The sequence below is a fragment of the Cardiocondyla obscurior genome, linkage group LG05, assembly GCF_019399895.1.
Source record: "Cardiocondyla obscurior isolate alpha-2009 linkage group LG05, Cobs3.1, whole genome shotgun sequence".
NCBI classification, from domain to species: Eukaryota; Metazoa; Arthropoda; class Insecta; order Hymenoptera; family Formicidae; genus Cardiocondyla; species Cardiocondyla obscurior.
The window spans coordinates 528,863-554,123 of NC_091868.1; the positions used below are offsets into that span (position 1 = coordinate 528,863).

The following is a 25,261-nucleotide window of genomic DNA, read 5'->3' on the forward strand; positions in this document are numbered from 1 at the left end:
TCTGTCTACGAAAACATTGAAATACTTCGAGTGGAAATTTATCTCTCTAATTCTGATTTTGCAGCTAATAGTTAGATCGTGCTGATTAGATATATTAGCTAGATATATTTTTTAGCTAGTGATTAAGTTACTAGCTATAATTATTTAAAAAGTATTACTAAAAAAAATTGATAATTCCGACCCCTGCTCGGGATGTTTTATAATGTAAAACGAGAATGGACAAAAACCGAGTATCTCAAAAACTACAAATGTAAAAATAAATTAATTTAATTCGCAATATAAAATGTAACAACGATAAATTATATATCTACATATATATATTTTTTTTTATTCTAAAGAAAAGAAATGCGAATTATCGTTCTATAGTGTTGCTAAAGAAGTCATTCGCTCGCCGGACGTAATTCAAAGCGAGTAACGGAGTGACATAGTAGGAAACGCGCGCACGCTTGGGAAGAGAGGAGAGAGAAAGTGAGAGATCGAAACGAGAGGACGAGGGTGGTTCTTGGCGTAGCCGGGGAGGTTTAACGGTGATTTATGTTGCCGTCGGGTCGTTAGCGAGTTGCCTAATTAAAGTCGTTTCACTCGACAGAGGCCGAGCTGCAAAACTGCTTACGCGAAAATTCTCATGGCAGACTCTTCGCCTTCTACTCCGTTCTACATCAGCTTTCCCTCTTTTTCCCGCCAACCCTAAGATACTCACGGTAGGCGCACAGTCCGCTCAGGTAAATGATCCGAGGCATTAAAACTATCCAAATATTCAAGACACGTTATCGAATGAATAAATTTACACGGCCGACGAACGGTGATTCCTAGCTGAAGAAAATGAGTTAACAAAGAGTTCTTAATTGGCACGAATTGGAAACAAACGATACTAATCTCATCGATGGTTAGACAAGACGTGAATCATCATCTTGTGATAATTTGTTAACGTTATCTTTGATAAGATTTTTTTTTTTTCTTGTACATAAACTTCGTTAAACGTTATATTAGTACGACTCTACAACGAGTAGAGATATAGACACGCATTTATTTGCTTTGCACTCGATCAGCCACAATTTAATTTTTAATTGATAAGATAAAATGTTACTCATTTATCTTTGGCGGAACGAAATTAAATATACGTTGACCTATTATTTAATCAAATAATATTCTTAATAATCTGAATGCTTATCTCCGATTTTCACAAAAAGCAAATTAATTGCTGATAATTTTCCAAGCTTTCCACGTCGATCGTCGCCATCGACTAATTAACCTGCCATTCGTTTGCGTATCGCTATTCGTCAGATTGGCGCGAATCGTTTTCAGAAACACCGAAAGCTTCTCAAATATGCCGGGGCCGCTTTCCGATTTGGCTGTTCAAAACTATTTGACGCTCAACCCCGAGCTGAATAGCACATACCGTAGCTACCAAAATCCCGGGTTTCAGGGATTCGAAAGCCGCTTTCGATGTTTCGCGCACGTGGACCGATTTCGCCGCGATTCGGCGCAATTAGTTTGACCGCGCGCGCGCTGGCTGGGAATCCTAGCTCTTGCCGGAAGTATTCCAATTTCTCGCGTTTGTAATCGATAAACGTCGATGGATCGAATGCCCAATACATTCTATAGAAATAATAACAACCGAGCGTAAATTTTTTATTTGACTTGCATATTTCATAGTCATTCAACATAATTATCTCTCTTATAACTTTATTACTTGAAAACTTATCTTAAAAATAAAATACAAAAATGGATGACGGTGTAACTTTGTTTCCTTACGTAAGTCGATTATATAAGTGGAGATATTATTTTCAGAGAGCTGCAATTGCTACGCGCTTGCATAATATTGTTGCATTAGGATACACGCAGGGCTATAGTTCGCGATAGCAGGGCGATAGCAGAGCGATACTAATGACAGGAATACGCTTATAGACTGTAAAATGATCTGATTCAGCGTAGAATTACGACTAGCGATTGTATTACTCGGTCAAAAATCTAACGTAACTCGAGAGAAAATAGCGCTCGGCCTTTAATCGTTATAACAGGTAGAGAAAGTTTATTTATTCTTTATCTTTTAAATGAAATTATAAATATTTTACCTGATCGCACAAATTACGTCCGTGAATATTTGCGCAATTAAATACCGCAAATTTGATTATACAACTTTTCGCAAAAAGTTAAACTTTATTCGTTTACCCGAAGAGAAATATTTTTGAAAAATAATTACCGTATGCCAAATATTAATCAACGTAACCAGGGCAACGTAGATTAAAGAAGTGACCGTAACAAAGCGGCGGGTTATCAATTTCAAAGGGATAACCAATAAACTCCCATCAGAGGTGAAACTCTTGTGTTACGAAAACGTGCGAGACCGGCCGGGGAAATTATTATTATTAAACAAAGAGGAGAGTGAAACCGGAAGAGAGTGCAAACGAAGCGAAAACACGCGTTACGTCGGCGGGTGCAGTTTAACCGCGAACTGCGCGATAAAAAGGGCAGAAACGGCGAAAAAAATACAGAGGCAAAAATGAAAGCACGCGCAGGTGCGACCGTCGATCATCGGGCGCGGCGCGGCGGCAATAAAATATGTCAAACGGTGTCTAAAACGACCCGGTTGAAATTTTTAGCAAGGCATTACCATTGCAAATCCGCGCACGCCGGCCTGCACTGTAAAATCCGCGATCGCCGCCCGCGGAAACGCCTGTCGCAAAGCAAAATTATCCCGCGGCCGCAATCGACGCCGCGCAAATTTGTCATGCGATCGACGGGATTGTTGATGCAAGGACGCCTCATTTCCATCTCCACCACACGCACAAATTGCTGGACGAAACTTATTACTATTGGCCCGTTGGCAAAAAAATTTTGATTGCTACTTATAGACTTTTATTACTTCCGTATTCGATTTTTTTTCAGAGGTTTAGAAAAAATTAATTACAGACTGTGAAGACTTATTTATGTTAATATTATTTTTTTGTACTGCTTTTTAAGTATTTTTCATTACAAAATATGTATATATATTTCTTACTTTTAGATAGATTCATATGACATTTGATAGCAGATCAAAATTTTATTTGCTTATGGAAATATTTTTAAAAATATTCGATCGAGAAGTTGTTTTAACAAGAATATTTTATAAAATAATTTTCTTGCGAATATCAATTATTCGTAATGAATATGTAGAAATGTCATATATTTTTTAAAGCTACTTATCGTTACGAATAATTAATTAAGCAAATATTAAACTAAATATTAATACTTTTTTTTTACAATTAAGTTACGTCGAGCTATTAGAACGACTCAGAAAACATTTGAATTTATTAATTATTTTTGTATATTACTCGCATTCGTTAAAAAAGTCTTGTAAATGTTATTTTTTTTTTTTTTATATTGTGAAATAATTTATAATTTCAATAAGCTAATTTTATTGACGTATAACTGTCTGAACAGTATTTAATTCACTACCAGATAAATCTTGACTTAATTTTTTATGTTCCCGCATTTAATATCTTCACATCATGCATGAATAATTTATTCTGTATGCGTCATAATATTACCTGCAAAATCTGGTAATTATCATGCAAGTGACGTAACACATACTTCACTTTAATGCAATATACAGATCATTATACTTTTTTAATATTATATTACAACCTTCCCATTTTGCATCATACTGTCAAATCTATTTTCTCTTTCGCATCCGCGAGTTAACTTTAATTAATAAAATAACTTTGCGCGTTATGCGGCAGATAGATACGAAGAAAATTTATCCGCAAATCTTGAAAATAAATAACCTTATTTTTATTTTTTATATAATCTATTTTTTATTTATAAGACTTTTTTAAATCTCGGTAATTTATTTCATATTTTAATTAAAAAAATTTTAATTGTAAAAAAAAAACTAATTTATAGTCCGATTTGTGTCAATGTGGTCTTAGACTCGATGAAAGAAAGCTTTATTCTTTTACTCACTCAATACATCGAACTGAGGTAGCCATTTCCTGACCATAACGTTGTCTAGCTTGCGCGGTAGCTCATCAGCTTCATACTTCCAAAGCACTTTTCGCGGTATTGAGCCGAGCACATTCAATATCGCGTCCAGCTTTTTTTGCGGCATTGTATGCATTTTGATCATAGAGCCTAAACTAAAATATAACACTCCTTCGTGGGCGTTATTAAGAAATTCGGCTATGTCTTTTGGCAACGGATTAATTCTAGACGGAATGTGAAGACCACCGATTTCCACTACATTTGGCAAGTGCGGTCTACTGCCATGTAGACTACTGTGAGTGTTTACGAGTAATGCCTGCGATTGCTGAGCGATTTCATTTAACTTGGGAAGGTCCGAACCAAAGACTTGCTCGGCGATAACCTGATCTTTATATCGGAAATAATAGTCGTACGTCATTTTCGTCAACAATTGACATAATACGTTTGCCATTCGATTAATAAAATTTAAAGGTTTAGTAAGGCCGAGAAATATAACCGGAATGTAGCTCGGATCGTCCGAGTTGGCCATATCGTTGTTCGTCCAAGGCATAACTTGATGTGACGACAAACTTATGAAAGGCGCTTTGAATCGATGAATAAAGCCTAAATAACAATCGGTGTTAAAGTTCTCCGTGAGAATCACGTCGAATACCTCGTCGGATTGAAGGAATTCCTTAATCGCCGAATTCTGCAGACCGGTATTGCACGCGTGATCGGCCATATATCTAAGCATAGTGAGTTCCTTTAAAACACGAGACCACGTGTGCTCAATATTTTGTAGATCTATAACGTTGACGAAGACACCGACTGAGGAATTCACCAAACTAATATCTTTGTAACTTGGTAGCGGCTCTTTCGCCTTAGCGCTGTCGGTTCGTGGAAAAAACGAAATCACAGTGATCTCGTGGCCTTTGCGTGCTAATTCTTCCAGTAGAGGCTTGAACACGTCGAAATGGCTTTTGCCAAGATGCCCGAAGACACCAAGTATTTTGAGTTTCGGTTCGGTGCTATTTACGAACGTAGTTTGATTACTTGCCAAAGAATACGTAGATAACACCGCGGTCAAAAGAAAAATTAAGAGGTGATGCATTTTCTGCATTTTGCAAATGTGTCTAAGTAAATCTAGTTCACGCTAATTGGATACAAGTAGTCTATAGCTTCTCTAAGCAACGATCGATCGTCCACTGTGAACCGTCATCGACGAACTGGCAGTCAGTCAATTAAACCATCTATGTATATATTCCTCTGATGCAGGCAACGATACGTTTTAATACAGTGGTAGGGGTATCCCACGTGCACTTTGCATGTATTTCTTGACAATCTACTCTCTAAATGCGATAACGATCAGTAAAGATGCTAACGACGAGATCGGCGATAATAATTACTAGCATGATAATAAATATCATTTTATCGTTGGAAAAAAAAATTGGCAGTAACTAAGAATTAATTGAGACAATTCTTTAAGTTTAAAATAATTACATAATTATCTCTAGTTAATTAACTTATCAAAATGTTTTGTAAAATTATTATTATCGACATTACTGAGCTAACAATATTTTTATATTATTTATTAACTGATGAATCGTTAAATCTAAAGATGATTTTATTCGTGACAGCTGATAAATAATTCGTATAATTTTTTATTTCTTTTGCTATTTATTATTTATTTAATATTATTTAAAGTTTGAATAATGAACTAATAACATTGTATCTGTTTATTTACAATTAATGAGAAAAATTATTACATATCGCATATTATGTAAAGGCAATGAAATCACAATGTACAAAGATACTTTATACTGTAATTAATGCAACTGACTAAACGTCAAAAACATGTATTTTAGCAAACAAATTAACAACACGCAATATCTTACTTAGGATGTAACATTTTTTTTAGTCTACGTGAGTGAAAAAGTAGAACAATAAATTACAACACAATAAATTCAAAATAAAATAATCAATTTTAAGTAATGAGTAATTAAATACAAATTATCGTTTTAAATAATTTTTATTGGAGCGCTTATGTATTAAAATATTTTGCTACACGAGATACAGTATAACGAAAAAGTTGTGATATCGCTTCTTACATATATTCGATAAATATTTGATTTTTATTCGTATCTCTGAATTTATTTCGCAGCTGTAAATTTCGTTAACAAAAAAAGACATTGCAAGTCAAATAGGCAAAATAAGTAATTACGAAATTATCGTACGATGCTTACGTTATATACATTTTTTGCTTCAAAAATCTAAAGTGAAAAGGTAATAAATCGTTCAAAACTTACGATAACTTACGATAACATGTTTAATTTATCGAACAAAACATATTTTTTCTGTCTTTTTTTTTTTTTCTTTTATTCGAACTTTTATAAATGTTCAGGCGATATTATTACGACATGACATAATTCCGATAAGAGTATTGCCCAATATGGTCCACGTGTTGTCGCAGCTTTCTTTCTCGTTTATTCTAAACTCTCTTTTTCTCTTCACTTGCGAATTAAGCTATTACGATCTCAAGCGTCTCTCAAAGAAAGGGATGGGTCCAAGGGGGATTCTGTCATGCGCAATTGTGACCTTAATTGTATCCGGAAAATCGACACGTGACTAATGAAGGAGCGAGGACTACGATCGTCGAATACCGCACGGATGTTGAAACGACAAACTTTGGCACATCCTCCTCACGTGCGAGAGAATGACAACGACGCTGGGAAGAGATAAACCGCGACGTCATCCCCAAGTGTCATTAGAGTAATTACCACTCGACGCCTCTCTGTCTTCGCTCGCGTCTACGCTAAGCTGCAAAGTTTTTTGTAAAAAACAGAATTCTCTATGCATACGCATATAAAATTATGTTTTAATTCACTTCTTTACTCTTCAACGCAGACAACAGCCGCAAGAAAAATTTATTTTTATTAAAAACCGTCTACAACTTTATTCGTCTTATTTTGATAACAGAAAATCAGCTTAATTTAATTAGAAAAAAAGAAAAAAAAACACAAATTAGTTTGCGCACAAATATTTAAATAGAAATTAACATATTGAGGAAACAAAATGTAAATGTTAGCCGAATGTTGACACTCGCCCACGCTCGCTTGGAAGATTCTCTTTCGAGAGATTTAGGTTCTTCTCGGAAGAATTAATTCAGATTGCAATTACCAATATTGTTATCGATCATTTTCGCCGTTTCAATTAGGACAAATTGCGTCTCGCCGAATGTTTGTGAAATTGCAAGTATAATTTCCTACCTCCATACATTGTTCAAGTTCGTGGGCGGATCTCGAAGGCTCTCGCCGAGGAACGAGATGCTGTCTTGCGGTCGCACTGGCGTCTTGCCGATGTCGGTGCGCATCACAGCGGCCCAGAGTAAATTGACGAGACACAGTGTAGAGGTTGGCCGGTATAATATACGTACGCCATACAATGTGACGAGCGTTAGCCGAAATGGTCGACAATGTCTTGCGACAAAGTCCCGGCCAAAGTTATTCGGTGGCGGCTATTCGCCGCTAGCATCCTCCGGTTAGATAAGCGCGGACACTCGGCGGATTCCGGAAACTTTGCTCCGGCAGTGATATCCAGCCACCTCGGACCAAGTTCCGGCAAGTAATCGCTAATTAATTGCATTCTGTAATCAACGGGCCGCCGCGCTCACGTTTTCATACGACGTGTAAACCCCGTCTGTTTGCTCGCAGCGCGGACGGTGCAAGTAGAGTATTATTCCACGGGCGTTCATTTACACGGCGGGAATAAAAAATAGCCAGCCAGAATCCCCACCGAGAAGAGCGGAGCACTGGCAACATTTTGTTGAAGAACAACAAGAAATATTTCGAGAACATGTCGCGGGTTTATATAAGTTTCGCGGGGCCACTGTCGCCGAACGTTTGATTCGATTGCTAAATATTTTTTTAATCAATTATTTCGACGTTCCTCTGCAGCGGATGTACGCAGCTAAATGGTTTCCTTTTTCCCCCCCCAAAAAAAAGAAAAAAGAATACCTTTCCAATAATCGATTTTCGATTATCAATTGTGCATATAACAAATAAATTATCACGAAACCGATAGCACCCACCATCGTAAGTAATATACATGACGTTAAACTAATAAGAAGAAAAAGAATCAAAATAAAATACTTTAACGAAATATTTAGTTGTAGATATTATACATTTTTTTTTTAAAGAAAACTTTCAGTGGCATATTTGTGCTTTAAAGAAAAACAGTCGAATAAAGTTATAAAGTCGAGTATTAAAAAAAAAAATTGAAAGTTTATCTGTTAAAATACTTTATAAACTCATAAATTATAAAAAGGTATAATAATTAAATAAATCCAAGACTTGAATTTAAAAGATTAATAAATTTTGGATAAGATCGCGCAGACCCAGTCTCACGCGCAAACACACACGTGAGCACGTTGCAAACCTTGTGCATGTTATTTCATGTACATACATGGTTTACAACCAGGGTAATATCTCGAAATCCATTAGCGCCATTTCCGCGGACCGCAATCTTGATAATTCCGCGTGGACTCAGGGATTCGAGAGTGCGGCGAGCTGGCAAGAATCAACGTCGAATGCGGAATACACATCGGTCGGATGAGAGCACGGACGAGGGGGTCGGTTGGAGGACAGCAGGGGATGAAGAGGCCTGAGAGGAAAGCGCGAAAGCCAGGTGAGAAAGGGAGAAACGGAGACGGAGATTTCTCTCTCCACGGAAAGAGGCTGCGGAGGAAAGAAGGGTAGAGAGAGAAACGGGGATGGAGGAAACCGAGAGATGAATGACTCCCTGGGGAAATTTAGGTGCGACCTCCATGTATCATCGAACCCGCCATAAGTAGGTACGTAACCGACGTACGTACACCATATACGTGCTGACTGCACGATTGTGTACGCGAACGGATCTTGCGTCTTCTTTCGAAAGGCCAGAACAAGGGAAAAGCTTTGAAATTCTCGAACCCTCAATCCCTTCACCGAGCATGCAGTGTTACGATACAATTAGGCAGCCGAGCGTTTTTCAAAATTAGAAAGAACTTTTAGGTATTAAAAAGGTGGCTTCAATTTTTGATAACGTAAGTACATTTCTTTAAAAGATTTTAGTAAGAAAGAGAAACTGCAAGCGAGAATCTTTTAACGAGAAAAAGATTTGTCTCGGAGGGTGACTTGCGAAAAGCCACTCGCGAGGAAATACGCGTGGAAGATGAAACAATCACTCTTTCGCGAATTAGGATAAATGAAAAAAAGATTGATGCAAATAAATAAATATATATATTTTTTTTCTTTTAATTTAATATATCGTATCAATCTAATCTCCCAAAATTTGGAGTTTGGTGTACTCTGTGCTTGATTAACGATCGCTAAAATCAAATAATACTCCCGAAAGTCAATCCTATTATCGCCTTGGGAACTCTCCCTCTCTTTCTCTCTTTTCTTTTTTTTTTTTGCTCTTTTTTTTTTTTTTTTCTTTTTTTTTTCAAAGTGAGAAAAATCGGATCGTAGACGACGGAACGAATAGCAGCGGGATGGTAATAAAATCGATGCCCGGGATCTACTCCGGTTTGTAATTGAATCAAATTAATCACCTGGACCTCGAGTCCGCGTCCCGTTCGGCTCGTTCGTCGCCATCCCCCAATTAATAGCGATTGAGAGGCTGAAGAACGATAGGCAGAAGCGAAACGCAAGTGTGGAGAGTCATCTCGGCTCGTTTCGTTCCTCGGAACTTCATAAAACGAATCCAATTATCGGCGGTCGTTTGTCAAAGACTTCAAAGCTGCCGAAAAGTTTTCGGTCCCGGAAATGACGTCGTCCTGTCAGCCGTGTTTTTGGGTCGCCGTTTAACGCTGCCGGTGGTGAAAATAAACGGGCGAAGTGCCGACGAAACTTGTCGCACGGTCTCTTCGACATGCGGCAGAAATCCCACGTGAAATCGCGCGGCGCGAAAATCGACCGCGACGGAATTAAACGCAGAGGTAGATTTGCCCATCAAATTAATTACCTCGCATTGAGTAAGATAATATAAATAAAGCTCGCAAGCCTCGCTGACATATCGATACAAAATATTAATAACACATTTATAATCGTGATAAAAAAAAATTGTTTTATTTAATTTTCCACGAATACGCAACGCATACATGCAGTTATTATTATCGTTATCACTTCTATACAATACCGTATTTAACATGAATTTTTACGCGCGTATCAGCTGCGTTTTTGATATTTCAAATTTCTCGAGATATTTTTAAGTCTTCATCGACTCTGCTAATTCACGTGGCTAGCTGTGCTAGCGCTGGAATTTGCGTCCGGTCTAAAACACGTGCGCGATAAGATATAAGCAATACGCGCTGAATAATCCATTAAAACAGAACAGAATATTTACTGTAATTTTTTTGTTTCAGATAAATACTCTACCATTGAAGAAGAACCATCCCGACATCCCGCGGACATCCTGAGAGGAGGAGGAGGCCCAGGAAGGGTATCCTGCCCCGGCGGAGCAACCCATGGGTATATATCAATTTTTTCTTTGAATTTTTAATAACGTTTTTTAATTTTTTTTATTTAATTAAATTTTATATCTACTAAATAATTGTTTTATTTTTTTGTTTCAGGTCAAGAGAAACTCCGCTGCGTCGCATCGCTCAGTGCCGCTCGCCGATTCGAAATTATACGAACTGCAGCCGGTTCGTCGGTCGTTCGGGGCTGCCGATAGTTACCGGGCGTTTTTTTACGATTCTTTTTAATACGGGAGTGTCGAAAAATTTGTTAAGTAATTTTCGGGATTTTAACTTCACCCGGACGCGTTCGCGAGTTACTTGTGCGCGGAAGGATGGCTCGTCACGTCCCATCTGAGAGGAGGAGCAGGCCCGGGATGGGCATCCTGCATCGGCGGAGCAACTTATAGGTAAGCATAAATTTAAAAAAAATAAAAAAAACTTTTATCTTTTTTTTTTAATTAATTTTATGAACCAATTTACACGTCTACAATAATATATTTTATTTTATGTTACAGCCAACGCCAGAATTCTACAACTCCGCTGAAGCTCATGCAGATTGGTGAGTCGCATGCTTTTTTTTCGTAGTTTGTGATTGGGTTATTTGAATTGGCGAGAAATTATTATAAATAATTTATGTTCCCAATAATAATGACGCGCACGAATTGGGACCTTTTGAGAAATAGCGCACGCAAAGCGTGCGCATGGTTCGTTCTAGTAAATGTAAAAAAATATACAATCTTTATATAAGAAAATAATAATTCTTTTGAAGTTTCCGACGAAGCTCGCGATCTAAATGGTACTTTTGTAATTAACCCGGCTCATTGGTGTAAAGTATACTTCAACGCTGGGAATATCGCGCGTGTAACACTCAGCGTAATTGTACCCGTAGATACGCGAATCGTAATTCCGCGCAATTGTCGCAGAATGGTCGAATTACGTGTCTAAAATGCAAGCCGCGAAAGAGCCGCTTCGCGGCCATTCCGCGAGACAAAGGCGCCCGTCCGACCGATCTACTTTAATACAAACGGTAAATGACCCGCGTAACTCTTCTTCCGCCGGTTCTGCCCCGGCGTTATCCCTTTTTGCAACCCGAGGATTTTCGTCGTCGCCGAAATAATAAACGATTATATCTTCCTTCGCGCCGCGCGCGCGAGAAACCGCAGTAATGTAAACCGAAAATTATAGCGTGAATTTATGGAAAAAGAAGAAAAAAAAACGAAAAAACAGGCGGAAAAGACTAGAGAAACAGACGGAAAAATATAAGATCTGTGATAAACGATGAAACGTACGTGCATTTCGCTAGCCAAATTGCCGCCAACTAAATTAGAATTATTTGAAGTTATAATATTATTATTTAATATTGAGAATCTAACATTTCAAATGTCCTTTAATTGAATTTAAATTACTAAAATGGATAAAGGAATGTTAATGGTATATTACGTAACAAATTAACACACCATTTGATCATATGATTCGTCTATTTGTAATCAGTAATATCGATATCACGTTACAATCCGAGTATTCGCGAGAAAAGAAAGTCGCCAGCGTTAGTTCGATGAAAAAAATTTCCGTCGAAGCTGTTTTATTCAAGTATTCTATTCCAACGAGATACATTTTTGAAATATTCAAAAATATTCTGTCGACCTGACATTTTTTTTTTGTCTACATTTAAATGGATAGACGTATAATTTGTAACCGCGTTGCGCGGAATGTACGATAAAATATAATATACATATATGTAAATCCTAAAAACGGTATATATACTTTGGCTAAAAGTTCCATGTCTACAGAAATTCAAACGTTCTCCATACACCACGACCTGATTTACAATGTTAATCCTACTTTAAGCACACTTTGCGAATCAGTAACGTCCCAGTATAAACGAATCGCTGGCAATACATTCGATTCCTTTATACAAATTAATTTTATCTACACCATTTCCGAGAGATTTCCAGTTCCTTAATAACAAACATTTGTTTCACATTTGAGTAAAGAGCAGACGAATACAGAATTATTACGGAACTTACAGTTATTATTTTTTATTATGAAACGTGTCTTACGGAATCTTAACTTTGAGTCATTTTAATTGTAAATTGTATATTACACCATTAAGATATTTATCGAAAATCGATTTAATAAATGGAATTTTTGTTTACGAAGTAAAACATAATTTTAAAAATTCGAGAATAATATGTGTACAAAATTATTTACAAAGAAAAAAAATATATTTAAAGCTAAGTCAAAAAATAAAACTTGATATCAACATAAATATATCTACTATTTTTTTAAATAATTAACATTTACTTTTAATTTTTTTACATATAAAATACTAATATTACATTTTACTTCTTAACTCTGAGAATTTTTAAGTAAAATATATTTATTGTAATATATAAATAATTATATGGTAAACATTTTGTACACTTTAAGTAAAAAATATTCTTTAAAAAAAATTTTTAACGCAAAATAAATTTTAAAAAGTTAAAAAATTACTAAGAATTCTTTCTATCTTGGACTGAAAACCATTCTGATATTTATCTCAGATTATCTATGGACGGTCAGTACTAAGCACTATTATTTAGCCCTGTTCGCAGCCACCCATTTGCTTTACCGAAAACTAAAGACTTGATCCTTTACAATACGCCAGAAGAAATAATCGCAAAATATTAAGCTACAGAAACAAATATCATTTTTTTAATAATAAATTGTATTATCTATTATGCAGAAAGTGCAAAGTTCATTCCATTAATAACTTATAGTAACCCGCATTCCGTACGAACATCTTTCCCCAAATAAAAATATATTTCATAGACGCAACAATCTTTAATGCGAACTGAAACGCAACCACTTTCAAAAATTAATATATTAATTTTATAGAAATAAGCATTGTTAGTAACATTATGAGATCTGTCTTTGTGCCGTAATGCAAAAATCGAGGTTCCGATCATTTGATAACTGTGCAAAACTAAGAACTTTACAATCACTTATCGCCATCAATTATTTATAATTCTATATTGTACAATAGATATATATAAAATTAAAAGTTCATAAAATCGTTAATTAATTCTAAAGTAATTTTGGCTTGTCGACATATTGTTTGCCGTGATGAATAATGGTAGCGAAAGTACCGGCCACCATAGCGCCCCAGAATAATATATAAAGTAATATTTCGGTTGTATATCGCGATGGTAAGATTATATGAGCGACCAACATTGAAGACGCGACTAAAAATACAAGAGGGAATGTAGTATAACGCCAGTTTCGCTCAGACTCTAAGGGACATTGTGCAGAAATGCATTCACCATCTTGAACTATGTAACGACCTAAAAAGAGCTCCAACGAATCCTATAACATAAATTATCGTTAAACCACCGAGAAAAAAAAAATAAATTTTTTTTTTAAAAAAGATTTATCTACCTGTCTATATCCATCGGCAAAGTTATTCTTGTAATATCTTGTCAAAGAATTTAAGCCATCTTTCATTGCACCCAACTTGGTACGCTTTCCAGTTCGCGTAAAGTCGGTCTTCAACGCTCCCGTACCTGAATACTGAATACTTATCACATCTGCATTATCAGCCCAAACCTGTAAGTATCAATACAATTTTTATCAAAATTATTTCTATTTTAAAAAACTAGACATTTATTTATCAAATTATATTGCGTTATACATATACAATTTACAACCACAGTATTCAACGAAATAACTGCATACATTAAATTAAAAAAAAAAATTTTTTATCGAAAACGTGAAAGTTTCGTTATTTTAACAATAAATTAAATACCTGTTTAAAAAGATTTTCAAACGCAGGATGATCTTCCACTTTTCTAAGTATCTCTAATCTGCTCAATACTTCGTTAAGAACTCGTTTCGCTAGCATACTTTGTACAACATTCGTCCGATCTAGACAATCGATACAATTTGTACGGAAAACACCATCTTGAGCTGAGAGCAATGCTCCATCTCTCATCAACAAAAAATATCCCATTTGTTCTTGGTCATGAGCTAAGCGATCCATTAAAATGTTTAGTTTATCCCACCTCAGTCTTTTACATTCGCCATGAAAATCAAAAGCCTCATATCGAACATTTTGGTTATTAATTTTTTGAATTAAATTGCGATATGCATCTTCAAGCATTGCTTCTGGTCCACGTTGATCAATCTATTCAAAATATATATTACCTTTACATTACAAATATAATAATTTTTAATAAAATAAAAAATTTTTTTACAATTATTTTAACATTAATTGTAAAAAATACAAGAGAAACGTACCAAATTTACCAGGATTTGCCTTCCATAATGAAAGGTTTGAACATCAAAGTGACGGGCACAAGCGCTTTGATGATCCTCATGTGGACTGATCTGAGGTTTTGGTTTGTATTTCAAGTTTGGTGCCTGACACCAAAATAGAGGAATAGATCCACGCGTTTGCACGAACGAACTGCGATCACCGTTCACCTCAATTAGTTGTTCTGTCTCCACATAATTAGATACATTCCCAGTAGCATCTATACCGCGCGAAAATAATCTTGTGCCAGCACGATGTATACTGCGTCTAGAGACAATTCCCCAGTTGAATGCAATATTGTTCACAACCACAGTATTCAACGAAATAACTGTATATATTAATAATCATTAAGGTTATCATAAAAAATAGAAAGCATTAAAAATTTTTGTGATATGATACACATTAAAGGATACAACCATGAATAATAGGTAAACAAAATTTATATTGCTCTGGTCTTGCACTCAAATCTTGCAGGAGATAGGCGTTCCAGATGAACCTAGGATCTGCCCTATCATGAAGCGGCATCTAAATAACAATAGATTCTTGCTACAAAACTGTTTATGACATTGCATAAAATAGTAATACATAACCATATATTTACTTGCAAAAAATCCGGTGGAGTATTATGTAACCTTTGCATAGTATGACTGAGGTCATAGGTATAACTGAAGTAAAAGTATGGGGTGTTCAGAACAGATTTCACCATGTCCAAGTATATGGCATTACTTTGAATCTGTTTCTCAGTCAAATGTAGAGAGGATCTAGTGTAGGGTATCACATCTGTTGAGGTTACCTTGTAGATGTTATGTCCAGCTATAGTTCCACACATTTGGGCATCAGTAATAACAATAAGATAACGACATGCTAATAGACGTATAGTTCCTACTAGTCCCCATATTTTTCTACGACTGGCAGTTGTTGGAATTTGACTAGCAGTACCAACTACAAGAGAGGGAGAGAGAACAAAGATTTATCAATGACTCATAAACATATTACTAGTACAAAAACATATTAATTACCTTGTGTATAGATCTGTTGACTCACTCTATCAACCACTAATAAAATTTTGGTTCCAACTGGTTCTACAAAAAATTTTTCTGGAGTAGCATACCTTGACAGAATAAGAAAAAGGACATAATTAATAATTAAACACAATGACATTAATAACATAGGTAAATTCTTGTAAAAAAAAAATATCTTGTAAAAAAAAATATCTTGTAAAAAAATCTAAATTGTACTTTATGGCTGCAATCTACTCACAAGTATAGGCTGTCATAGACATCTGTATTTGGCATCATATTGTCAAGTGACAAGTAGATCAGGGTTTTCTGGACAGACGCACGGATAAACGAAGAAGTAATTACAAAATAACAAGCGGAAAAATAAATTACGATCTTCGAGTAAAACTTGGCCCATATATATACATATATAGATTATACATATAAGAATATATGTGCAGATATGTAGATATGTGGATATATTAGAAACGCGAGAGTTAACAGGGGATAAAAACTATGACGTAATGTTCTTATCAACTCTGAGCTGGCATGATCAAAGCCTGTCAGAATCAATCGGCACCAAAAATAACCTTATCAATCAGCTGCCGCACCGTCGACTGACTTTTTTGTACTTTAGCCTCGTCTTTAGATATTCCATACTTCAAACCTGGTCCGCAAATCACGAATCGGAGAAAATGTTCCAACGCGCTAGTGTAATTGGATAATATGTTGGAACGCATCCGTTGTCAGTGTGCCGGAAAGAATCTCTAGAAATTTCCTAGAATCGCTTATAAGCCAATCGACATGCGCGCAGCGCGTATGCAAAAAGAAATATTACGATAGGAAATCCAAGGCTTCAGGTGCGTTCTTTTTATTACTCCCGATCTTTCTATCGATTTATCAAATTTATTTTTATTTCCCTTCCATCAATTCGATCGCTAGAGATACGATTATCGTGTATCACGAAAGTCACGTCCACGAAATAATCTGCAGGACATATTTTTCCGGCTGCGCCCTCGCGAACTAAGGTTATGCCGCGCGGAGGCACTCCCCAACAACCTCGACTCGGGCTCGAGCTTGAATCGTCGTCGAAAGTGATTTCGTAGTGGCTTAGCCGTTTTTCTTAATATACCGCCCCGGACGAAAATGTAAAACTCTCTCCCTATCTCTGTCGCGCTTCAAAAATTAGTGAAAAAGTAAACGGAACGCGGAGGAGCGAGTTTGAAAGTCGATTCTTGACAGCTGTCAAATTTACCTTGCGCGTGCATTTTTACGTACGAGTTTACATGCTTACGGCAAAAATCGCGTCGGAAATTTTGCAATCCGGTCAATCGGATTATATAAGTCCCCGGGGCATTCGTCGTTATACTCGATCAACTTCCGGCTCGATCAATCGAGGCTCAGTCCAAGTTGCGTCGTCGAACTGTCAAGCGCGTCTCGCTCGCAAACGCCCCGAGCGAGTGCCGGCTGTGCGTCGCACGCTGAAAGCATACGTGACGCCGAATTGCATGCACGTCATTGACGTCATCTAGCAAACTCTTTCCCTCCTCCCTTTTCTCTTCGCCCCCTCTCGTTTGCTCTCTCTCGCCCCCTTACCCCCTCGCGCATCCGCACGTACGCCGTACGCGTGCGTCCGTAGTACGTGCACATCAAACGGTGCGTAGTTTGGAACGTTTTTTTTTTCCGGCACTAAGTACAAGCGAAGGCACCGTCGAGTCCTTCGAGAAGGAACGCTCGCCACTTCGTGATCCAAGAAACATTACCGATGTAAGACGCACTTCCAGCGTGCATGCGTATATCCTTTCTCTCTGTCTCTCTCTCTCTCCCCTCCTTTATCTTTCTTTCATTCTTTTTCATTTCGTTGTGCTGCAGCGTTTTCTCACGAGATCGCCAATCCATCATCGATCAGGCTCGTGGAAAACATGTACGTATCAATTTGCTGCAGATAACAATGTCTCATTAAGTTATTTATTTTCCCCGTCGCAGTAAAGGTAATCCGTACGTCGATCAGGTTGAAAGACTTGCACTCGAACGCGGACTCGCAATAAGAAACAATGATTTGTAACGGGACCGTCGTTACGTAAATATATGTAAAATGTGACGTAAACGACGCGCGGTCCGAGCGAATTTACGCAGTGTTTCTTTTGCCGTTTGTTCTTTTTTTTTTTTCTCTCTCTCTCTCTCTCTCTCTCTCTCTCTCTCTCTCTCTCTCTCTCCTTCAGTTCGCGATTTCACCTCGAAAGAGAAACACTATATCTTTTGTAGCCTCTCTGAAGATAGCAGATTCATTATCGTCGTACAATTCTGAGATGCTAATGAATGTGAGGAAGATACTCAGAGTGGTACACAGTGGTACAAAGTCTTCACTTGTTCACAGGTTTTAGGTGGATTATGCATCAACTTCCTCTGCACATTCTTGCTGCTTTTCAGTTTGTTATTGCCACAACATGCCACCTAAACAAAGGAAAATAGCTATTATGGGCTATAGATCAGTAGGTAAGACACATATATGTGTTTCCTTTTTTTTTTTTTATAGATGTGTAACGTGAAACTTTGACAAGACTATGGCGATTTTATATTTATTAAAGAAACATTTTTACATTTATCAGTGTTTATATGTCACATTTTCACACTTTAAATGTATAAATGCTCTAATGCCATACTTGTTTAACAGGTAAATCATCTCTTAGCATACAGTTCGTTGAGGGACAGTTTGTAGACTCATACGATCCTACAATAGAAAATAGTAAGATATAATTTTGGTTTCTTCACTGATCCTTATTTTGAGATTCTAATATTTATGAAAATACGCACCCAGCAATATTACAACAGCACTGTTTTGTATATTACAGCGTTCACAAAAAGTACACGAGTAAATAGTCAAGATTATGAACTCAAATTAGTAGATACGGCCGGTCAGGATGAGTATAGTATATTTCCTACTCAGTATTCAATGGACATCCACGGCTACGTTTTGGTGTATAGCATAACCAGTGCAAAAAGTTTTGAGATTGTACAAATTATTTATGACAAATTACTCGACATTACTGGGAAGCTCCAGTAAGTATTAGCATCTTCTCGTTTACGCTTTGGTCACTTTACGCTGAATTTTAAATGTGAAATATTACATTTTTTCTCGACAGCGTTCCAATTGTATTAGTGGGGAACAAAACAGATCTGTACGTCGATCGTATGATCACGACAGATCAAGGAAAGCGTTTAGCAAACTCCTGGAATGCAGCATTTTTAGAAACTAGCGCAAAACAAAATGAGGTATATTCGCTACGACTTTTTCATTTTAGAGACGTACGGCGGAACTCAGATTAAACGTGGTTTCAAATAGTCTGTTGCAGATATTTTTCACACATTACTAAAGGAGATCGAGAAGGCCAATGGGAATGTACAAGAAAAGCCGAATTGCATTGTTTCTTGAATTGCCTGACTTACGGGCGTTAACAAAAATGTAAATGTGTAAAATTGGGTGGTAAAAAAAAACAACCATTGGCATTATACTGTGGTACCTTTAAAATCCCACGAAGACTGCTTTCCTTCTAGATCACCCCAATCAACACAGGTTAACTCTCTTGAATATAGTTAGCCGCGATTAAATAGAATGTAATATACGTATAAATATATTTATCAATTAAAATACATTAAAGTTGCTATTCCAAATAAAAAAAAAAGAATTCTTATGTTCAAGGAAAGATTACAGTAATGGAACGTTACTTACTTTAAATTTAATGTAAATTAGAAAACGAATAAACAAAGTTATAATTATAGTTCTAACGAAATACCGAGAGCACATGTATTCTTTTATCAAAAATACTCTAACTCTCCTTTCAAGCTCAGCCGAAGTATGTGTCGATTATGTTTCCCTAAAAGGAAAGCAGCCTGAAATAAATAAAAGTGTCAAAAAGCGTAAAACAAAAGTGCATGTAAAACAATTAATTTTCTATTTTTTTTCGCCATACAATATGTTGTAGATAACTTAGTTACAGATATACACATGACACAACTATGGCTTATGTTATTTATATATCGATGGTTATTATTTTATGAAATAATCACTTATTTACGTTCCGAATCGGATTATATAATTAAGATGATAATTTGACATATCATTATTTTACATTCTGATTATGTTCAGACTCCCTAATTAGATATAAAATTAGCATTAAGGTGAAACGCTCATAAGTTAACTTGTAATTTTAGTTAAGTTTATGATTTCTTTCCTTTTAATACATTTAAGTATACTTCTGATTTATAAAACAATTTATATGTCGAGGAATAATTAAAAGGAAATTCACACAATATTTACACGTGAATGACAAAAAATGTTCTCTTTATTTATTATATTATAATTATTACGATTTGTTGATAATAATGCATAAGAGGATAAAACTGCACGTGTAATGATATTGTAGCGAATATTTTACGTAAAAAATATTAACTATTTCCTATCCAAAATTAATATTTCGAATCTCCTTGCAACAGTATTAAAAAAAAAAAATTACGTCCAACGTTAGGCTTTTTTTATATACGAGGTTTCACGTTTTGCTGTTTTTTAATTTTTTAATTAATATCTTGACAATCAAATAAATAATATTTAATCCCCAATTATAATTTAAAATCAAGATTATTTAATCTATATAAGTGATCGACAAAATTCAAAGTAAACAAAATAATAAATTCGTCAATACCGTGGTTTTGTAGCACCGAGTCTTCGAAAACGCTCTGCTTCTGCTTTATTTTTTTTTTTTTTTGTCAAATCTTCCTTTATTTGTCTTTTATTTTATTTTAAAATATATATCTGATTTATTAATTTTAGTGACATGTGCTCGGAACTAACAAAAAATTTTGTTATCTGATTGATCCGTCATGGGCATTCAGATAACAGAAAATTTTATTAAGTAGTTCCAAGAAAGTTTACTACGGACCGCCACCAAGCAAATCAAGATTGGGTGCGATTAACCAACAATTCGATTTCATTGACTTGCGAATATTTCTCGAATTTCTTGTATTTATTGTGTCAGTTTAATCTGCCAGAATGCTTAATCACGTATTACGACCAATTACACGCAACTTGATCAGAAGCGGTAAGATGTTTCTCCCTTTAGAACCATTCTTCACGCGATTTACCTAACCGTTACATAATATTCGGTATGCTACGCAAATACCATTAAATATTACCCATTCTCGTAGCAACGTTTTAATAACAGTTTTTTATTTGCTTTTAATTAACATTTTTAGTTAGTTTTTTTTAACTCTGGATTTTAACAAAAAGAAATCTTTAACTTTCAAGAGTTGACGTGTGTATAAGGTTATAAAATAAATCAATCTTTCGCTTTAAATCGTCAAATATATTTAAGGATATATATTTTTTAATATAAAGGGACTCGATCGGGCAGTTCAGCAACACCTGCAGATATTAAACTGGCTACAATAAATGACATACCTGGATCATGTGGACCATGGCAAGAGCATTACGACTCGAGACAAAAGGTTTACAATACTCAATTAATTGCAGGTCTTGCAGTCTTGGTTGGGACTATAACTTATGTATGTATCCAATTTGTAATAACTCTGATAATATTTAATATACTAAATTATAAAATATTGTATTAATTTATCAATAGTCTTACATATTTAATTTTTTATACATATACTTAACATTATATAACTTTTATATTTTATTTTTAGATTAAAGTATCAGGTGTTATTTTCTTCAACTTTAATCCACCTGAACAGCCTGCTGAAGACAAGTAAACGATTGTAGAAAATTTAAAAAAAAATACAAAGATGTAAAAGCAATCTTGCTACATAGTTATTGAGAATATTATGTATTTCACTTGTGTATAATATGCAATAACTTGTAGTGTTCCTGAATAAATAGTTCATATTTATAAACGTTTTTATTTTTAACGAAATCTATAAAGACTTGTTAAAAAATATATATATATAATTGTACAATCTCATATAACAATTAAAATGTTTTTTATTTTAAATCAGAATTAAATTTTAAATTGATATAAAAATTAATAGATGTTTTAATTATTTGAACATGATACTTTGGGTTCAATTTAAACTTTTATTTTATATTTCCTTAATTTTGTAAGTTTTATTTAAAAAATATAAATAAAAATGTTTATAATGAAGTTTATCAAGTAAATAAAATTCAGAGAAGTTTTTTTTCTTTTTTTATTATTTACAATGCCATTTTAATGCTTTTTTTTATGTTGTGCAAAACATGTGTATATAAATAAGATTAATTTATAACTTTTTATACACTTTATCTCCTGCCTTTGCCTTTTCCCTTTTTCGATGTCGACGTAGATGGTTGAGATGTCTGTTCACTAGAACTTTGTTTTCCCTGGCGTGTTTTTAGCTTACAAATCGATGTGCCAACATATTCTAACAAGGAATCTCTAGTAGGATACTCAGATCGCACCGGAGTGCCGTCGTCGTTCTTCAATTGCACGCGAATACGACCGCGAAATAGAGGCTCCTTGCTGCGCTCTTTCGGATGCAGTTTGTTTTCCACGCCTACGTTAAAGCCAGCCGCTAGTAAAACATCTCGTATCTCCTGATGAGTTGGATTCTCCACGCATTTATTCTTGGCCAATTTTCGCCCTCCGGCTAAGCTCCTCTTGCTGTTCAAATATATTGGATAAATGCACACCCATCTGCAAAAACACAGTATGATAAAGAAATGTTACATTTACAGCTATCGTAAGACTTGTGATTCCGATTGATGTATGCTTTTAGTTTCAGCCAAAACCACACATTAATCAAATTGAGAATTTTGATATTAAATATAAACTTATTCAGCTTTATAAGTTAGGTAACCCAAAGTTTTAGAACACAACTGCACGTTTATAAAATAACACTATGTTTTTCTGAATCATTATCTCGTCGCTTTACCTCTCACGCTCGCTGTGCTTTTTCGACGGATTCCACGGAAGCGACATGTTGCTGCCAGCTGTAACATTTGTATCGCCAGAGAGCAGTGGTCGCAGATTTTAGACGGGCAACATATGCACACTAGGCACAATGCCGTGTCCGTGTGTGCCCGTAGCGCCTGCTCATGTCTCGGACGCAGAGAGCCCAACTCGGAATCGCGGCTTCTACGTGACAGATACAGAGGCCTTTTCTTCTATCCGACGGCAGCCGAAACGCTGACTTCACACGGACGAGCCTCTATATCTGAACGCGTGGAAGCCGCGATTCTGAGTCGAGCTCTCTGTTTGGGCGTAAGCGATAGCCAGCGGTAGCACTTGTCACTTTCGTGGTTAATTTTACGCAATTTTACGATGTAAGTAAAGGTTAGTAACAAAAACATTGCTATATCTTGTTTGGTATAGACTGATATGGAACGCCTGTTATATTTCCTATTCTTTGTAGATATGTCGACGTGAGAGAGAGAAAGAGAGTACTTAAAAGCATGCATATCGATATTGGTGACGACAAATTCACGCCAAGGCACTTCATAGTGTGCAGCTTTTACGATGTAGAAACGTGTTTCTGCTGGGACGGTAACAAACTCGTTACCTTTCCATATACAAAAGATAGTTTAATCCGTAATCACCGTGTCATAATTACGCCCGCCCCTATCAAAAAGATTCAGTTTTTTAACAACAGAGCTTTCTTAATATGCACGCCGCAGGGTGCCTACAAAGTATCGCGAAATGGTGAACTTGCCATTTTAAGCAAAAATGCGCTTGGCATGGGTGGTGAGTTTTTCCAAGTACTTGTAACTTGGAACAACTGTGTCTATCTTGACGATAAACAAGTCAAATCATCCTTGTTATTGTTCTCGCTTGTGCCATACTTAAACGAGACGGTATGTACATTTTCTCTAAACCCAGAGAACATTGAACTGAATTTTATGAGATGTTTTACTGCTGGTTGGGAGGTCAATGGTAATCTGTGCATCATCGCGCATCATAAGAAGTTGTACATATTGCGAGACAGTACCACACAACTGGTTTATACTAGTGAGAATCCTATTCTGAATATTCTGAGTGTAAAAAAGGTAGATAAGGTGACAGGTTTCTTACTTTTGGTAGAAGATATAAACATTGTTATTTTGGTGCATAATAGAAATAATAAATTAATATTCGAAAAAATATATCTTGGAGAAAATGTGAAAGACAGAATTGTACTTTGTGCTGGTTTTAGTTTGCATACAGAGAATACTCTATGGATAGTATGCTGTGATAAATTTAAAACTTACTTTATAAAAAAGGGGCTCTTTGACAGTGCAGTTCAACAGATGAGAGTATTGGAGAAGACATTTATATGTATGCAGCATTATAATTCAAATATAATTTTAGGTTTATCACAAAAAAAGGAGTTAATAGAATTGTCTGTGAAAGAAGAGGAGGAATTTTTATCTGCTGATAATAATATTGTCCTATGTACTGAAATGTTTGAAAATACAGATATTATCATGCAGAAAATTTGTGCTAAAGTAAAAGAATTGAAAGTTCTCTATGATGACTTAACAGATAAGCAAAATCAATTAAAAAAAATTAACCTGTATGCTGCAAAACAAAAACTGCAAATAAATACTTCCATTGAAGTGTCTAGGCTATACAAACATCGTTATATTGGATTAAGTATATCAGATCAACTACCTAAAGATAGTTATGTAGTATTTACTTTTACTTCTAAAAATCAAAATACATTTTGCTTGAAAAAAATCACGGAAACACCATTTACAATAAAAATGCCTGTTAATGAAAATCAGGTAGTGTATTCTTCATTTATCAATATGGATTTGATCACATTGATAAACGAACAACGTCCGTGGTGTCTTATACAAAATTTCGTAGACTCTCCACCACAAGATTTAAAAAAGAAAAGATATTCTAAGAAGGACAAAACTGCCTACATAAATACTAAAATAGCATCACTGCAACACTTAATAACAGAAAAAAAAGATTTAAATATAACCAAATTAAGCGAAATAAAAAAAAAAATACGTGCTGAGTTATAACTTTATATATATATTTTATAAATTATATATATATTTATATATAAATAACTATATGTATTCAAGTTTTATATAAATGTTTAAAAAAAAAAATCCTATAAATTTCTGTTATTCTATTAGAAAATTAATTGTGTTTTATTTCAGCAAAATTATGTCTCCTGCACACCAACGCGATTGACGTCGCGAGTGATACACGATGTCTAATTATGACATCTAATTCATAGATGCTATAATAAAGATAATATGATCTAAGGAAGAACATATTTATTGTGATAAATATTTTTTCATATAAAACTTTGTCACATGTCAAATCGGCTCTCTTTGTTGTTTAAACTTTTAATTATTGAAACTACATTTTTCTATAAGAATTTTCTCGCATTATAACTTTCGCAGCATACTAACTTTTGATATTTCTGAAATATAGTACATACATAATTAATTTTTAGTATCCTAGTAAATAGAGGCGATCATTTTCATGATTTATTTAGAAATGAATCTAAGTATGTTAAGCCTGGGTGATCAACAATTGCAGTATA

At 35.3% G+C, this 25,261-nt stretch overlaps 6 protein-coding genes across 9 annotated transcripts in view; 3 read left to right on the forward strand and 3 right to left on the reverse strand.

Moving 5' to 3' along the window:
• LOC139102398 (UDP-glycosyltransferase UGT5-like) overlaps window positions 1-5,536 on the reverse strand; it is a 33,025-nt gene extending 27,489 nt beyond the window's left edge. Inside the window, exon 1 of the mRNA XM_070656260.1 lies at window positions 3,946-5,536. Coding sequence (XP_070512361.1) covers window positions 3,946-5,062 — 1,117 coding nt within the window. The 5' untranslated portion in view covers window positions 5,063-5,536. The remainder of the gene's footprint in view (window positions 1-3,945) is intronic.
• Window positions 5,537-11,900: 6,364 nt separating this feature from the next.
• On the reverse strand, window positions 11,901-16,571 carry Sac1 (Sac1 phosphatase). The gene is made up of 8 exons (XM_070656986.1): window positions 15,993-16,571; window positions 15,752-15,843; window positions 15,334-15,674; window positions 15,146-15,257; window positions 14,717-15,060; window positions 14,226-14,603; window positions 13,859-14,026; window positions 11,901-13,786 (listed from the first exon to the last, which is right to left on the reverse strand). The coding sequence occupies exons 1-8, from the start codon at window positions 16,028-16,030 to the stop codon at window positions 13,508-13,510; spliced, it is 1,752 nt and encodes a 583-aa protein (XP_070513087.1). The 5' UTR covers window positions 16,031-16,571; the 3' UTR covers window positions 11,901-13,507.
• Rheb (Ras homolog enriched in brain) lies at window positions 16,564-20,043 on the forward strand. 3 transcript variants are annotated; one of them, XM_070656999.1, is made up of 7 exons: window positions 16,893-17,497; window positions 17,603-17,654; window positions 18,108-18,226; window positions 18,405-18,476; window positions 18,583-18,790; window positions 18,874-19,003; window positions 19,074-20,043. In XM_070656999.1, the coding sequence occupies exons 3-7, from the start codon at window positions 18,178-18,180 to the stop codon at window positions 19,161-19,163; spliced, it is 549 nt and encodes a 182-aa protein (XP_070513100.1). In that variant the 5' UTR covers window positions 16,893-17,497; window positions 17,603-17,654; window positions 18,108-18,177; the 3' UTR covers window positions 19,164-20,043. The 3 variants fall into 3 exon arrangements, with proteins under 3 accessions (XP_070513101.1, XP_070513100.1, XP_070513099.1); XM_070657000.1 differs by lacking the exons at window positions 16,893-17,497; window positions 17,603-17,654 and adding an exon at window positions 16,564-16,590; XM_070656998.1 differs by lacking the exon at window positions 17,603-17,654 and having other exon boundaries at window positions 16,894-17,497.
• A 607-nt stretch (window positions 20,044-20,650) lies between these two features.
• Cox7b (Cytochrome c oxidase subunit 7B) lies at window positions 20,651-21,637 on the forward strand. Its single transcript, XM_070657002.1, has 3 exons — window positions 20,651-20,826; window positions 21,123-21,289; window positions 21,431-21,637. The coding sequence occupies exons 1-3, from the start codon at window positions 20,778-20,780 to the stop codon at window positions 21,494-21,496; spliced, it is 282 nt and encodes a 93-aa protein (XP_070513103.1). The 5' UTR covers window positions 20,651-20,777; the 3' UTR covers window positions 21,497-21,637.
• Window positions 21,638-21,790: 153 nt separating this feature from the next.
• Srp19 (signal recognition particle 19) lies at window positions 21,791-22,745 on the reverse strand. The gene is made up of 2 exons (XM_070657003.1): window positions 22,652-22,745; window positions 21,791-22,413 (listed from the first exon to the last, which is right to left on the reverse strand). Exons 1-2 carry the CDS (start codon window positions 22,696-22,698, stop codon window positions 22,020-22,022), a joined length of 441 nt encoding a protein of 146 aa, XP_070513104.1. The 5' UTR covers window positions 22,699-22,745; the 3' UTR covers window positions 21,791-22,019.
• A 40-nt stretch (window positions 22,746-22,785) lies between these two features.
• Window positions 22,786-24,843, forward strand: LOC139102838 (uncharacterized). Of its 2 annotated transcripts, none has more exons than XM_070656990.1 (2): window positions 22,786-23,042; window positions 23,132-24,843. In XM_070656990.1, exon 2 carries the CDS (start codon window positions 23,172-23,174, stop codon window positions 24,726-24,728), a length of 1,557 nt encoding a protein of 518 aa, XP_070513091.1. In that variant the 5' UTR covers window positions 22,786-23,042; window positions 23,132-23,171; the 3' UTR covers window positions 24,729-24,843. The 2 variants fall into 2 exon arrangements, with proteins under 2 accessions (XP_070513091.1, XP_070513090.1); XM_070656989.1 differs by having other exon boundaries at window positions 22,787-23,052.
• The last annotated feature ends 418 nt before the right edge of the window (window positions 24,844-25,261 follow it).